The following is a 13,013-nucleotide window of genomic DNA, read 5'->3' on the forward strand; positions in this document are numbered from 1 at the left end:
CAGACTGATAGATCGATGCAAGAGAGAGTACGAGTACGAGGATCAAAATGGGTGGGAGTACCCGTATTTAAAACATGGAGGGGGTGAGAGGCGAGAAAACCCTCCAACTGAATGCCACGTGAGTCACAATGAGACCCCCCCCAGAGGAAATGGTGGGCATTAAAATCACCAAGTAACAGAAGTGGTGGTGGTAAGGATGAAACAAGAAAGGCAAAGTCTGGGATAGAAAATGCTCGAGAAGGAGAGAGATATAAAGAACATATTGTAAACCACTTATTCAAGTGGATACAGGCTGCAGTGTAATGCAGCGAGGTATGGACAAATAGTTGACAGTACGGAATATCATTGCGTAGAAGAAGGGCACTTTCATTAAAGGTCCCATCTGAGAAAGGATCCGAAGAATACAATAAATTATAGCCTGAGATAGGTTGGAAAACAGCCGAGTGTAATTTTGGTTCTTGTAAGCAAGCACCAACAGGGGAAAACCTGGAAAGCAACATCTGAAGCTCACCCCGATTACCCCTGAGGCCGCAGATATTCCACTGTAAATAGGCCATGATTGGCGATGAAGAAAATATCAGGAATCTGTAGGTAAAGGCACCTACGGACTAGAGGGGTTAGAAAAGTCAACGTGTGGTGGCATTGGAAGATGTTCAAGTAGCGAAGGAACGGAGCGTTGCGAAGAATGGGGTTGTGAAGATGGAGGAGAGGGAAGAGAAGGAACAGGAAGTGAATCAGTGTCCATTGAAGGTTTAGTCTCTGCAATATATTCTGAAATGGCTTCAAGTGTTTCTGAATTCAAAGATGTATGGGAGACCATATTGGAGATAGGAGGAGGAGGGTGAGTAAAGATTGGGACAGTAATGGACTGTACCAAAGTAGAGGGGGAGGGAAAAGTGTAAGGGACTGGAGATGAAGTGTGGGGGGGGACAGAAGAGGCAGAAACCTGGGAGGTGGCAGAAGAGGGAGAAACTTGGGAGGGGACGGGGGTGGAAGGCATATTACGAGGAGGAGGGTGAATCTCCACACTTGTAATAGAGCCAGAGAGAGGGGAAGAACTAGGTACAGAGATTGGAAAGGTAAAGTGTAGAGGTGGAAGAAGGGAAGGAAGGGGCAAAGAAGATTTGAGCAATGTGGATTTTTTGGACTTCTGAGTAGAGGGGCGATTGGTATTAGGTGTCGTACGAGGTCTTGTCAATACTGGGGCTTGTGAGGAAGGACGCGAAGATGTGAGAACAGACTGAGTTGTAGTCGGGACGTCAGAGCAAAGGACAGCAAAAGGATTAGATGCCGTAGTGGCTATGGGAGGGGTAACAACAGAGGAGGCTGCAGAAGATGGGACCCCAGAAGTGGGGGGATGTTTGGAAACACGAGAATAAGAAACACAGGGTAGTCTCCCTTGGAGGCGGAGATGAGTAACTGCCATAGCATAAGGGAGACCTTCTACCTCTTTGAGGCAACGGATTTCACGTTCATTTAAGTAGACCTGGCAACGGCGGGAGTACGAAGGGTGAGCTTCATTACAATTAAGGCAAGATGGAGGTTGACTGCAAGATGTATTAGAATGGTCGTCGGCACCACAGACTGGGCATTTGGCCATAGATCTGCAATATTTCGCTGGGTGACCAAAACGCCAGCAATTTCTACATTGTTGCGGTGTAGGTATCACCTTTCGAACTTGTAACCGATGTCCCGCGACATATACAGAGGACGGGAGTTCTCGGCTGTCAAAAGTTAAACGAGCCACATTGCAAGGGTAACGTCTCCGCCCCCGGGCAGGAAGGACATAAGTGTCTACTTTGAGGATTGGGAGATCCTGGAGTTCCAGCTGTTCAAAAATGTCATTGCCACATGACTGGAAATTCTGTTGGACTATGGTATGGGGCAGAATGACAGTACCACTACAAGAATTGAGAGAAAGATGTTTATCAATAGTGATAGGAGTAGTATCGATATTCGAAAGGAGAGAAAGATCATGAGCTTGGGTAGCATTCTGGACAGTGACGATGCGCGTACCGCTCTTGAGAGCGTCAAATGAAATATCTCTGCCAACATGACGCAGGAGCGCTTTGCCAATTGGTCAGAAAGGTAGGCAGAAGAAGAAGTTGGTCTTAAAGTAAAGAATTTAGTCCATTGTGTGGTCCGAAACTGAGCATGGAGAGGGAGTGCTTGACGTGTCGGTCTTTTCCGAGTAGAATGGGAAGGTAACGAAGGAGCATCATCAGGAGATTGACGTTGGCGTTTAGGAGTAGGACCGGAGTTGGTCCGGCATGAAATGGGCGGGCGATTCGAAAACTGCCGTACCGTAGAGGGAGAAGCCGGAAGCATAGTCAAAGGAGAGCAGAGTTCAGACAAATCGAAGGAGTCAGTCGAAGCCCCGGTACCTGAAGCGGGTGAGGAAACAGCACCAGCAAGAGGTACAGGGGCATCAGGAGTGTCCAAAGAGTGGTCTAAACACAAGGCAGGGTCAGAATGGGGTGCGGTATCAAGAAGGGGCCCGGGGGTAGTGGTTTCATGGACTAGGGCTGCCATGGTTAGGTTACTCCTTTGCTTTTTGTTTTTAAGAAAAAAAAAGAAAGAAAAGAAAATAAAAATAAAAAAAAGAATAAAAAAAAGGGGGGAGCGGGGAGGAATAATTCCCAGGAGGAATGAAAGGGCCGGAAATCTCCCTCTGCGCCCAAGAGGACCTCAACACCGCTAGTAGCGCAGATGCAGCATGGAACCCGTGCCATACCCTACCCTTCATGCCAGTAAACCAGCAATCCGGGATAGGAACCTCACATCTGCCGAGCTACCTCGGTGGACAAAAGAGAGGGCGGCCAGATATCCGCCACAAAGCATACCTCCTTTGGCCACCACCCCCGGAATCCGAAAGGTGGCTTCCAGAGATACACCCGTCGCCCAAAAGACACCCAAAGCTACTCCAGGATACCGGAGAGGGATCGGGACATCCCTAGGCAATCCAGATTCCACGGCAAACTATGCCACCACCAAGAACCTCAACGGAATGGGATGGACCCCGGTGTCCTTTCCCCTACCTAGGAACTAGCGCGCCTGTGGGAGAAATCCCGAAGGCCAAAAAGAGGAAGGGCAAAAGGGAGGGGTGAGGAGGAGGAGGAGGAGGAATGGAAAAAGGGGAGGATGGGGAGGATGGGATAGGGGAGGGGAGAATGGGGGGTAATTAGGTTCGGTCTGAGGAAGAAGACCAACAGGGCTAATTCCTCAGACCAAGAGCCTCTTCACCACGCCAAGGAGCCCCCCTTGAAGAGGTTCGGAGTGTGGAAATTAGGAGGATGTGTGGATTATGTGTATTATTCAGAGGGCTGAAGAGGGCTTATTGAGGTGGTTTGGTCATTTAGAGACGATGGAGCAAAATAGAATGACTGTACTGGAGGGGAGGAGGGGTAGTGGTCGTCCGAGGAAAGGTTGGAGGGAGAGGGTAAAAGAGGTTGTGTGGGCAAGGGGCTTGGACTCGCAGCAGACATGTGTGAGCGTATTAGATAGGAGTGAATGGAGACGAGTGGTTTTTGGGACCTAACAAGCTGTTGGAGTGTGAGCAGGGTAATATTTTGTGACGGGATTCAGGGAAACTGGTTAGCCGGACTTGAGTCCTGGAGGTGGGAAGTACAATGCCTGTACTATAAAGGAGGGGTTTGGGATATTGGCAGTTTAGAGTGACAACTAAACTGTCATATCAGGGCACCTCTACCAAGACAGTGATTATGTGTGAATGATGGTGAGTGTTTCTTTTTTTTTTTTTTTTGTTTTTTTTGGGTCACCTGCCTCGGTGGGAGATGGCCGACGTGTTTATAAAAAATAATATTTTCTAATAGGAAGTGACTAAGAGCAACAAAATTGTTACTCTTACTTCTTATGTATATTGGTAATGTATGTTAGGGTCATTAATGAGGTTACTATTTTGCAGGTGATCGAGGCCCTGAGGGACCCCCAGGGGCTGATGGAACTAAGGGAGAGCCTGGCAGACCTGGGGTATCAGGTGCTGGTGGTAGCAAGGGAGAGCCGGGGTTACCAGGAATCACTGGGCTTATTGGCAAGCCTGGTGTAGTTGGCCTACCGGTGAGTTATTATACATGTTATATTTATACTTTACTCGGAATAATGTAAGCTGTGTAAGTTATTCTTACTATGAGTACACAATATTACCAAGCCTAGTCAGGCTTAATTTTCATTTCAAATTAGCAAATTTTTGAAAAAGACTAACGTTCAGTTGTTTCTGTGTGGAAAGAATTAACATATATAATACAAATATAATAATTACTCTGAACTTGTTGGTGAACCGACAAGTTGACAAATTAGACACTTGTATCATAGACACTTGTATCGCGGACACTTGTGTCGCGGACACTTGTGTCGCGGACACTTGTGTCGCGGACACTTGTGTCGCGGACACTTGTGTCGCGGACACTTGTGTCGCGGACACTTGTGTCGCGGGCACTTGTGTCGCGGACACTTGTGTCGCGGACACTTGTTGCGGACACTTGTGTCGCGGACACTTGTGTCGCGGACACTTGTGTCACGGACACTTGTGTCGCGGACACTTGTGTCGCGGACACTTGTGTCGCGGACACTTGTGTCGCGGACACTTAGGTTTCATAATAATGACTGATAGACAATCTATGTAAATTGAAGTTTGATAAGTTTACACTGGACAAGGTGTTCAATTCTAATGTGCCCTGTTACGTTATAGGGTCCTCAGGGCCCCATGGGTCCCCCAGGGCCTGAGGGCCTTAAAGGTTCATCAGGAGCCAGAGGTGAACCAGGCTTTCCCGGAGAGCCCTCTGCGCCGGGTACACCCGGCCCTCAAGGTCCTCAGGGTATGCAAGGAGAACGAGGTGAGGAGGGCCCTCCAGGCCCCTCAGGACCCCCAGGGCTTCAGGGTCCGCCAGGCAACCCGGGACAAATAGGAATCATTGGACCGAAAGGACATTCGGGAATACCAGGATTGAAGGTAAATCATTATTTTAATTCACAACTTTCAGAATAGATATGAACTGAGTCGATGTTTCTGTCCGTCTTAAACCATTATCATCAGACGACAGAAACGTCGTCTGATGATTCAGTCTTAATTTGTGTGTTAGTTGTTACCAGTTGAAGCCACAACATTGTGACTCAGATTCTTCCTGTACCGCAACTGCTCAACATCAAATTCCATCCGAATGATACTTAAAAGTCGATAATTGTGAATCTGAAATATTATAATATATTTAATAGCTTCCTTGCCTGCACCAGTAGGCTTATTGCATCTGTCCTTTTACCTAGCAAGAGCTACCTAGCCTGGGCTAGTAGGCCTACTGCATGGCTCTTCTAGGACGTGCCTAGCCTGGGCTAGTAGGCCTACTGCAGTGATCTAAGACCTGCCTAATCTGGGCCGGTAAGTCTATTGCAGGGCTTCTGTTTTCTCATGTTTTTGTTTTGTGTTTCAGGGAGAGCCTGGCAAGCAAGGTCCTCGAGGTGAGGTTGGTCCCATGGGAGGAAGTGGTACTCAAGGTCCATCTGGACCTCAAGGTCCAAGTGGTCGCCATGGTAAAGATGGCCCTAAGGGATCTCAGGGTATCCAGGGACCTGTTGGCCCCCGTGGCCTGCCTGGACCTATTGTAAGTTCAGTTTAAGGGCTGTAGTATGCTTACGTTTTAGCGGTTTAATAATAATATTACTACTATTACTACTACTACTACTACTATTATTACTACTACTACTACTACTACTACTACTACTACTACTACTACTACTACTACTATTACTACTATTACTACTACTACTACTATTACTACTACTACTATTACTACTACTATTACTACTACTACTATTACTACTACTACTATTACTACTACTACTACTACTACTACTACTATTACTATTACTACTACTACTACTATTACTACTACTATTACTACTACTACTACTATTACTACTACTACTATTACTACTACTACTATTACTACTACTACTACTACTACTACTACTACTACTACTACTACTACTACTACTACTATTACTACTACTACTACTACTACTAATAATAATAATAAGTTGTCAGCCTCAAACAAATCAGTAAGAGGAAAATTCAGGATAATAGCACTCTTGTTTCTGGTGATAATATCCTTAATAGGTGTGGCTTGATGCTGGTGAAGGGCTCTTGATCCAAGAAAGTGGAGTTACCCTTCCTTGGGTCAAACCTGAATACATTCTTCCTCCAGGCATTGTATGACTCCTGCGTATTTAGAGCTTCTCAGTGAATATAGTAATAACCTGAAGACAGTTTTGCCCGTTGAAAAAGACATATAATAATGATTTGTTAGGTAAATGGACACAGATGTAAGTAATGTGAGCTTTTATTGTGGCAACGTTTCGCTCTCCAGGAACTTTGTCAAGCAAAACGTTAACACAGTAAAATGTCACATTAGTTTCATCTGTGGTTATTTACCTGATGTTTTGTCAGTAATTTTACCATGATAATAATGATTTGCGTGTACATGTTGCAGGGACCACCAGGACCACTTGGGTCCTCTGGGGCACCTGGTCTACCCGGGTTCACAGGTAAGCCAGGTCCTCCTGGTGCCCCTGGTCCTCCGGGTCCCCCAGGAAACCCCGCCCCCCAGGCCCTGGAAGTGGCCGGGGAACGTGTGTATGGTCTCCCTGGGGCCATGGGGCCCATGGGTTCCCCGGGCTTGGTAAGTACCCTCACTCATCCTTTGTACTCTGAAAAAAAAAATCCCTCCAGTTACCCTCTTGAGTCACACCAGATTACTTCCCATTCCCCAGGTGCTAATGACCCCGTAAGAGTTTACAGCTTCCCCGTAATGATAATTCCAGTTATTTAAAAGTGTAATATGAAGCATCAAGTGATTCATTTGTTGGTGTTACATTACAGCCAGGTGAGCGTGGCGCTGATGGTGGCCGTGGCCCTGAAGGTAAGCGAGGTCACCCTGGTATGCCAGGGCCCTCAGGTCCAGCAGGTCTACCAGGAGCCCCTGGTCAACGCGGCCCACCTGGTAATGATGGTCAAGCTGGCGCACCTGTAAGTTATATCCATTAATACCGTCTATATCAACTTAACCATAAATTATTACGAATATAAGCTTAATAAACGTTAGTAATTCATTAAGTGGTAAGAAATTTTTATGTAAAAAAAACAAACGGAAACTTAAAATAATATTTATCATTTTTTGGTGAAACAGCAGAAAAAAGAACAATAAATACACCTGAAGAACACCAGTTGAAAATTTCTGTTCAGTATTTTTGTTCACTGATACTTGTTATTGATGAAGTTTATTAAGAGTAAAACATTATTATATTACTGATATGTTTTTCCAAGCAGCGTATTGTTCACCATGATGAACATGTGTTGTTCACCACGATGAACAACATGTGTTGTTCACCATGATGAACAACATGTTATTCACCATGATGAACATGTGTTGTTTACCATGATGAACAACATGTGTTGTTCACCATCATGAACAACATGTGTTCACCATCATGAACAACATGTGTTGTTCACCATCATGAACAACATGTGGTGTTCACCATCATGAACAACATGTGTTGTTCACCATCATGAACAAGTGTTGTTCACCATCATGAACAACACGTGTTGTTCACCATGATGAACAACACGTGTTGTTCACCATCATGAACAACACGTGTTGTTCACCATCATGAACAATACGTGTTGTTCACCATCATGAACAACATGTGTTGTTCACCATCATGAACAACGTGTTGTTCTCCATGATGAACAACATGTGTTGTTCACCATCATGAACAACACGTGTTGTTCACCATGATGAACAACGTGTTGTTCACCATCATGAACAACACGTGTTGTTCACCATGATGAACAACACGTGTTGTTCACCAACATGAACAACACGTGTTGTTCACCATGATGAACAACACGTGTTGTTCACCATCATGAACAACACGTGTTGTTCACCATCATGAACAACACGTGTTGTTCACCAACATGCACAACACGTGTTGTTCACCATGATGAACGACATGTGTTGTTCACCATCATGAACACGTGTTGTTCACCATCATAAACAACACGTGTTGTTCACCATGATGAACAACATGTGTTGTTCACCATCATGAACAACACGTGTTGTTCACCATCATGAACAACACGTGTTGTTCACCATCATGAACAACACGTGTTGTTCACCATAATGAACAACACGTGTTGTTCACCATCATGAACAACACGTGTTGTTCACCATCATGAACAACACGTGTTGTTCACCATCATGAACACGTGTTGTTCACCATCATGAACAACACGTGTTTTTCACCATCATGAACAACACGTGTTGTTCACCATCATGAACAACATGTGTTGTTCACCATCATGAACAACATGTGTTGTTCACCATGATGAACAACACGTGTTGTTCACCATCATGAACAACACGTGTTTTTCACCATCATGAACAACACGTGTTGTTCACCATCATGAACAACATGTGTTGTTCACCATCATGAACAACATGTGTTGTTCACCATGATGAACAACTAAAACAGCTCATACGAGACTCAAACTTGTGATGTTTACGTTCTACTTGGACCATTAACTAGTCACACTAGTTAATGGTTCTACTTGGACCATTAACTAGTCACACTAGTTAATGGTTCTACTTGGACCATTAACTAGTCACACTAGTTAATGGTTCTACTTGGACCATTAACTAGTCACACTAGTTAATGGTTCTACTTGGACCATTAACTAGTCACACTAGTTAATGGTTCTACTTGGACCATTAACTAGTCACACTAGTTAATGGTTCTACTTGGACCATTAACTAGTCACACTAGTTAATGGTTCTACTTGGACCATTAACTAGTCACACTAGTTAATGGTTCTACTTGGACCATTAACTAGTCACACTAGTTAATGGTTCTACTTGGACCATTAACTAGTCACACTAGTTAATGGTTCTACTTGGACCATTAACTAGTCAAACTAGTTAATGGTTCTACTTGGACCATTAACTAGTCACACTAGTTAATGGTTCCACTTGGACCATTAACTAGTCACACTAGTTAATGGTTCTACTTGGACCATTAACTAGTCACACTAGTTAATGGTTCTACTTGGACCATTAACTAGTCACACTAGTTAATGGTTCTACTTGGACCATTAACTAGTCACACTAGTTAATGGTTCTACTTGGACCATTAACTAGTCACACTAGTTAATGGTTCTACTTGGACCATTAACTAGTCACACTAGTTAATGGTTCTACTTGGACCATTAACTAGTCACACTAGTTATTGGTTCTACTTGGACCATTAACTAGTCACACTAGTTAATGGTTCTACTTGGACCATTAACTAGTCACACTAGTTAATGGTTCTAATTGGACCATTAACTAGTCACACTAGTTAATGGTTCTACTTGGACCATTAACTAGTCACACTAGTTAATGGTTCTACTTGGACCATTAACTAGTCACACTAGTTAATGGTTCTACTTGGACCATTAACTAGTCACACTAGTTAATGGTTCAAGTAGAACCCAAATATCGTCATAAGTTTCATTTTCCTGTGTGCGGGTTATTTGTGTACCAGAACAACGTTGTACCAGTACAACGTTGTACCAGCACAACGTTGTACCAGCACAACGTTGTACCAGTACAATGTTGTACCAGCACAACGTTGTACCAGTACAATGTTGTACCAGCACAACGTTGTACCAGCACAACGTTGTACCAGTACAATGTTGTACCAGCACAACGTTGTACCAGCACAACGTTGTACCAGCACAACGTTGTACCAGCACAACGTTGTACCAGTACAATGTTGTACCAGCACAACGTTGTACCAGCACAACGTTGTACCAGTACAATGTTGTACCAGCACAACGTTGTACCAGTACAATGTTGTACCAGCACAACGTTGTACCAGCACAACGTTGTACCAGTACAATGTTGTACCAGCACAACGTTGTACCAGTACAATGTTGTACCAGCACAACGTTGTACCAGTACAATGTTGTACCAGCACAACGTTGTACCAGTACAATGTTGTACCAGCACAACGTTGTACCAGTACAATGTTGTACCAGCACAACGTTGTACCAGTACAATGTTGTACCAGCACAAAGTTGTACCAGCACAACGTTGTACCAGCACAACGTTGTACTGGTACAACGTTGTCTTCGTAAAGAAACATTATCAAGTATAGACATTATCAAGAATAGATACATTATCAAGTATAGAGACATTATCAAGTATAGAGACATTATCAAGTATAGAGGCATTATCAAGTATAGAGGCATTATCAAGTATAGAGGCATTATCAAGTATAGAGACATTATCAAGTATAGAGACATTATCAAGTATAGAGGCATTATCAAGTATAGAGGCATTAACTAGTATAGAGACATTATCAAGTATAGAGACATTATCAAGTATAGAGACATTATCAAGTATAGAGGCATTATCAAGTATAGAGACATTATCAAGTATAGAGACATTATCAAGTATAGAGGCATTAACTAGTATAGAGACATTATCAAGTATAGAGGCATTAACTAGTATAGAGACATTATCAAGTATAGAGACATTATCAAGTATAGAGACATTATCAAGTATAGGACCAACACCATATCCCCTTTAAAATCAGGCATAATTACAGATAATACCACAGACCACTACCCTACTTTCCTCATAACAACTCTTGGTAAACTACCCCAAGACACTACTAAAGTTACCTTCAGACTTCACAATGAGGCAGCCATTAATAACTTCACAACAGCATTAGCAAACATTGATTGGCACACTGAGCTAGAAATCTATACAGATATTGACGAATGTATTAATAATTTTCTAAAAAAGACCCAATACCTCTATAACAAGCACTGCCCTAAAAAAACTAAACAGATGACAGCAAAGAGACTGAACAGTCCCTGGCTAACACCCAGCATTCTCAAATCCATAAATACAAAACACCAATATGAAAAACAGTACAGAATGGGTCACATAACCAGAGACCAAACAAAACGTTACTCGTCAATCCTAACCAGCCTGATAAGAAGGGCAAAAAAATTGTATTATGAGAACAGATTATCCAACTTACGAGGTGATATAAAAAAGACCTGGAAAACCCTATCAGAAATTCTGGGAACAAAAAAGATATCACGAAATAGCGAAATAAAATTAGCAAAATCAGATGAACCCCAACTCCCACCAACAGAAACAGCAAACAGACTCAATGATTTCTTCTCCACTATAGGACAAAACCTTGCCAATAAAATCCCAAGCTCAGATACCCCACCAAATGACTACCTCACCGGCAACTACCCGAACACACTGTTCCTAGCTCCGACTAACCCATACGAAGTCTCCCTTATTATCAATGCACTAAAAAACAAGGCAGGAGATTTAAGTACCTTACCACCCTTTATATACAAAAAAGTGTCACAAGTGCTATCTCCAATCATTGCAACACTCTTTAACAAATCCATTGAATCCTCCACCTTCCCTACAGTACTCAAAATAGCAAGGGTCACCCCGATCCACAAAGGAGGAGACCAAACAGAGTTGAATAACTATAGGCCAATATCCAACTTACACCCTCTCTCAAAAATCTTCGAAAAATTAATTCATAAACGAATCTACTCCTACCTTATCTCCCAAAACATACTCAACCCCTGCCAATTTGGATTCAGGCCTAATAAAAATACTAATGATGCTATTATACACATGCTAGAACATATATACACTGCAATAGAGAAAAAAAGAACTCCCACTGGGGATCTTCATTGACTTACGTAAAGCTTTTGATACAGTTGACCATGACTTGCTCCACGTAAAATTGTCACACTATGGTATAAGAGGGCACTCCCTCAACTACCTCAAGTCATACCTCAGCAACAGAAGCCAATATGTGTACGCAAATGGGGCAAACTCTTCTGCGCAACCAATTACAGTTGGTGTCCCACAGGGAAGTGTCCTTGGCCCTCTTCTCTTTCTCCTATACATAAATGACCTTCCAAATGCTTCGCAATTACTCAAACCCACACTATTTGCAGATGACACTACATACGTCTTCTCTCACCCGAGCCCAGTCACACTAGCCAATACTGTAAATACCGAATTACAGAAAATATCTACCTGGATGAGGACTAACAAACTTACACTAAACATTGACAAAACCTACTTCATTCAGTTTGGTAACAGAGCTACAGATGTCCCTCTTAACATAATGATAAACGGATCACCTATCACAAAGCTAACAGAGGGAAAATTCTTAGGAATCCACCTTGATAATAGACTCAAATTTCATACACATATACAACAAATTTCTAAGAAAATTTCCAAGACTGTAGGCATACTATCGAAGATACGGTACTATGTTCCACAGTCAGCCCTCCTGGCCCTATATCACTCTCTTATTTACCCCTATCTCACCTATGGAATTTGTGCATGGGGCTCAACAACAATTAACCATCTCAGACCACTAATTACCCAACAAAAGGCTGCAGTTAGAATGATAACAAATTCTCACTACAGGCAGCACACTCCACCAATATTCAATACACTAAACCTACTCACCATACAAAACATCCATACTTATTACTGCACCTATTACATACATAGAACACTTAACTCTGATATTAACCCTCCCCTCAAACATCTCCTTGCCAACCTCAACAGAACACATGACCATAACACAAGGCACAGATCACTCTTTGATGTTCCTCGTGTTCATCTCACACTATGCAAAAACTCAATGCACATAAAAGGCCCTAAAATCTGGAATTCATTACCTGTAAATATAAAAGAAACACTACCTGTTTATAAATTCAAGTCTCTACTCAAAGATCACTTACTCACCCAAAACCAAATAAATACTGAATAACTGAACCTTATAAATTGTATATCTTAAATGTTTCTCACAATTATATCACATAAATGTTAAACCTAAAACCGAATCTAACTTTATTATTTTTAAATACACTACCTTACAGAATCCTTCATATGACCTGT

General features: G+C 42.7%; 2 protein-coding genes across 5 annotated transcripts in view; one reads left to right on the plus strand and one right to left on the minus strand.

Moving 5' to 3' along the window:
- Positions 1-13,013, minus strand: part of LOC138854111 (uncharacterized) — a 423,710-nt gene that overhangs the window by 321,192 nt on the left and 89,505 nt on the right. The window lies entirely within an intron of this gene.
- The window catches only part of LOC138854110 (collagen alpha-1(IX) chain-like), a 178,888-nt gene that overhangs the window by 151,391 nt on the left and 14,484 nt on the right, over positions 1-13,013 (plus strand). For all 3 annotated transcript variants that reach the window (XM_070095231.1, XM_070095229.1, XM_070095230.1), the window contains exons 13-17: positions 3,926-4,077; positions 4,709-4,969; positions 5,445-5,615; positions 6,504-6,692; positions 6,893-7,039. In XM_070095231.1, coding sequence (XP_069951332.1) covers positions 3,926-4,077; positions 4,709-4,969; positions 5,445-5,615; positions 6,504-6,692; positions 6,893-7,039 — 920 coding nt within the window. The remainder of the gene's footprint in view (positions 1-3,925; positions 4,078-4,708; positions 4,970-5,444; positions 5,616-6,503; positions 6,693-6,892; positions 7,040-13,013) is intronic.

This window comes from Cherax quadricarinatus, chromosome 49, assembly GCF_038502225.1.
Source record: "Cherax quadricarinatus isolate ZL_2023a chromosome 49, ASM3850222v1, whole genome shotgun sequence".
NCBI classification, from domain to species: Eukaryota; Metazoa; Arthropoda; class Malacostraca; order Decapoda; family Parastacidae; genus Cherax; species Cherax quadricarinatus.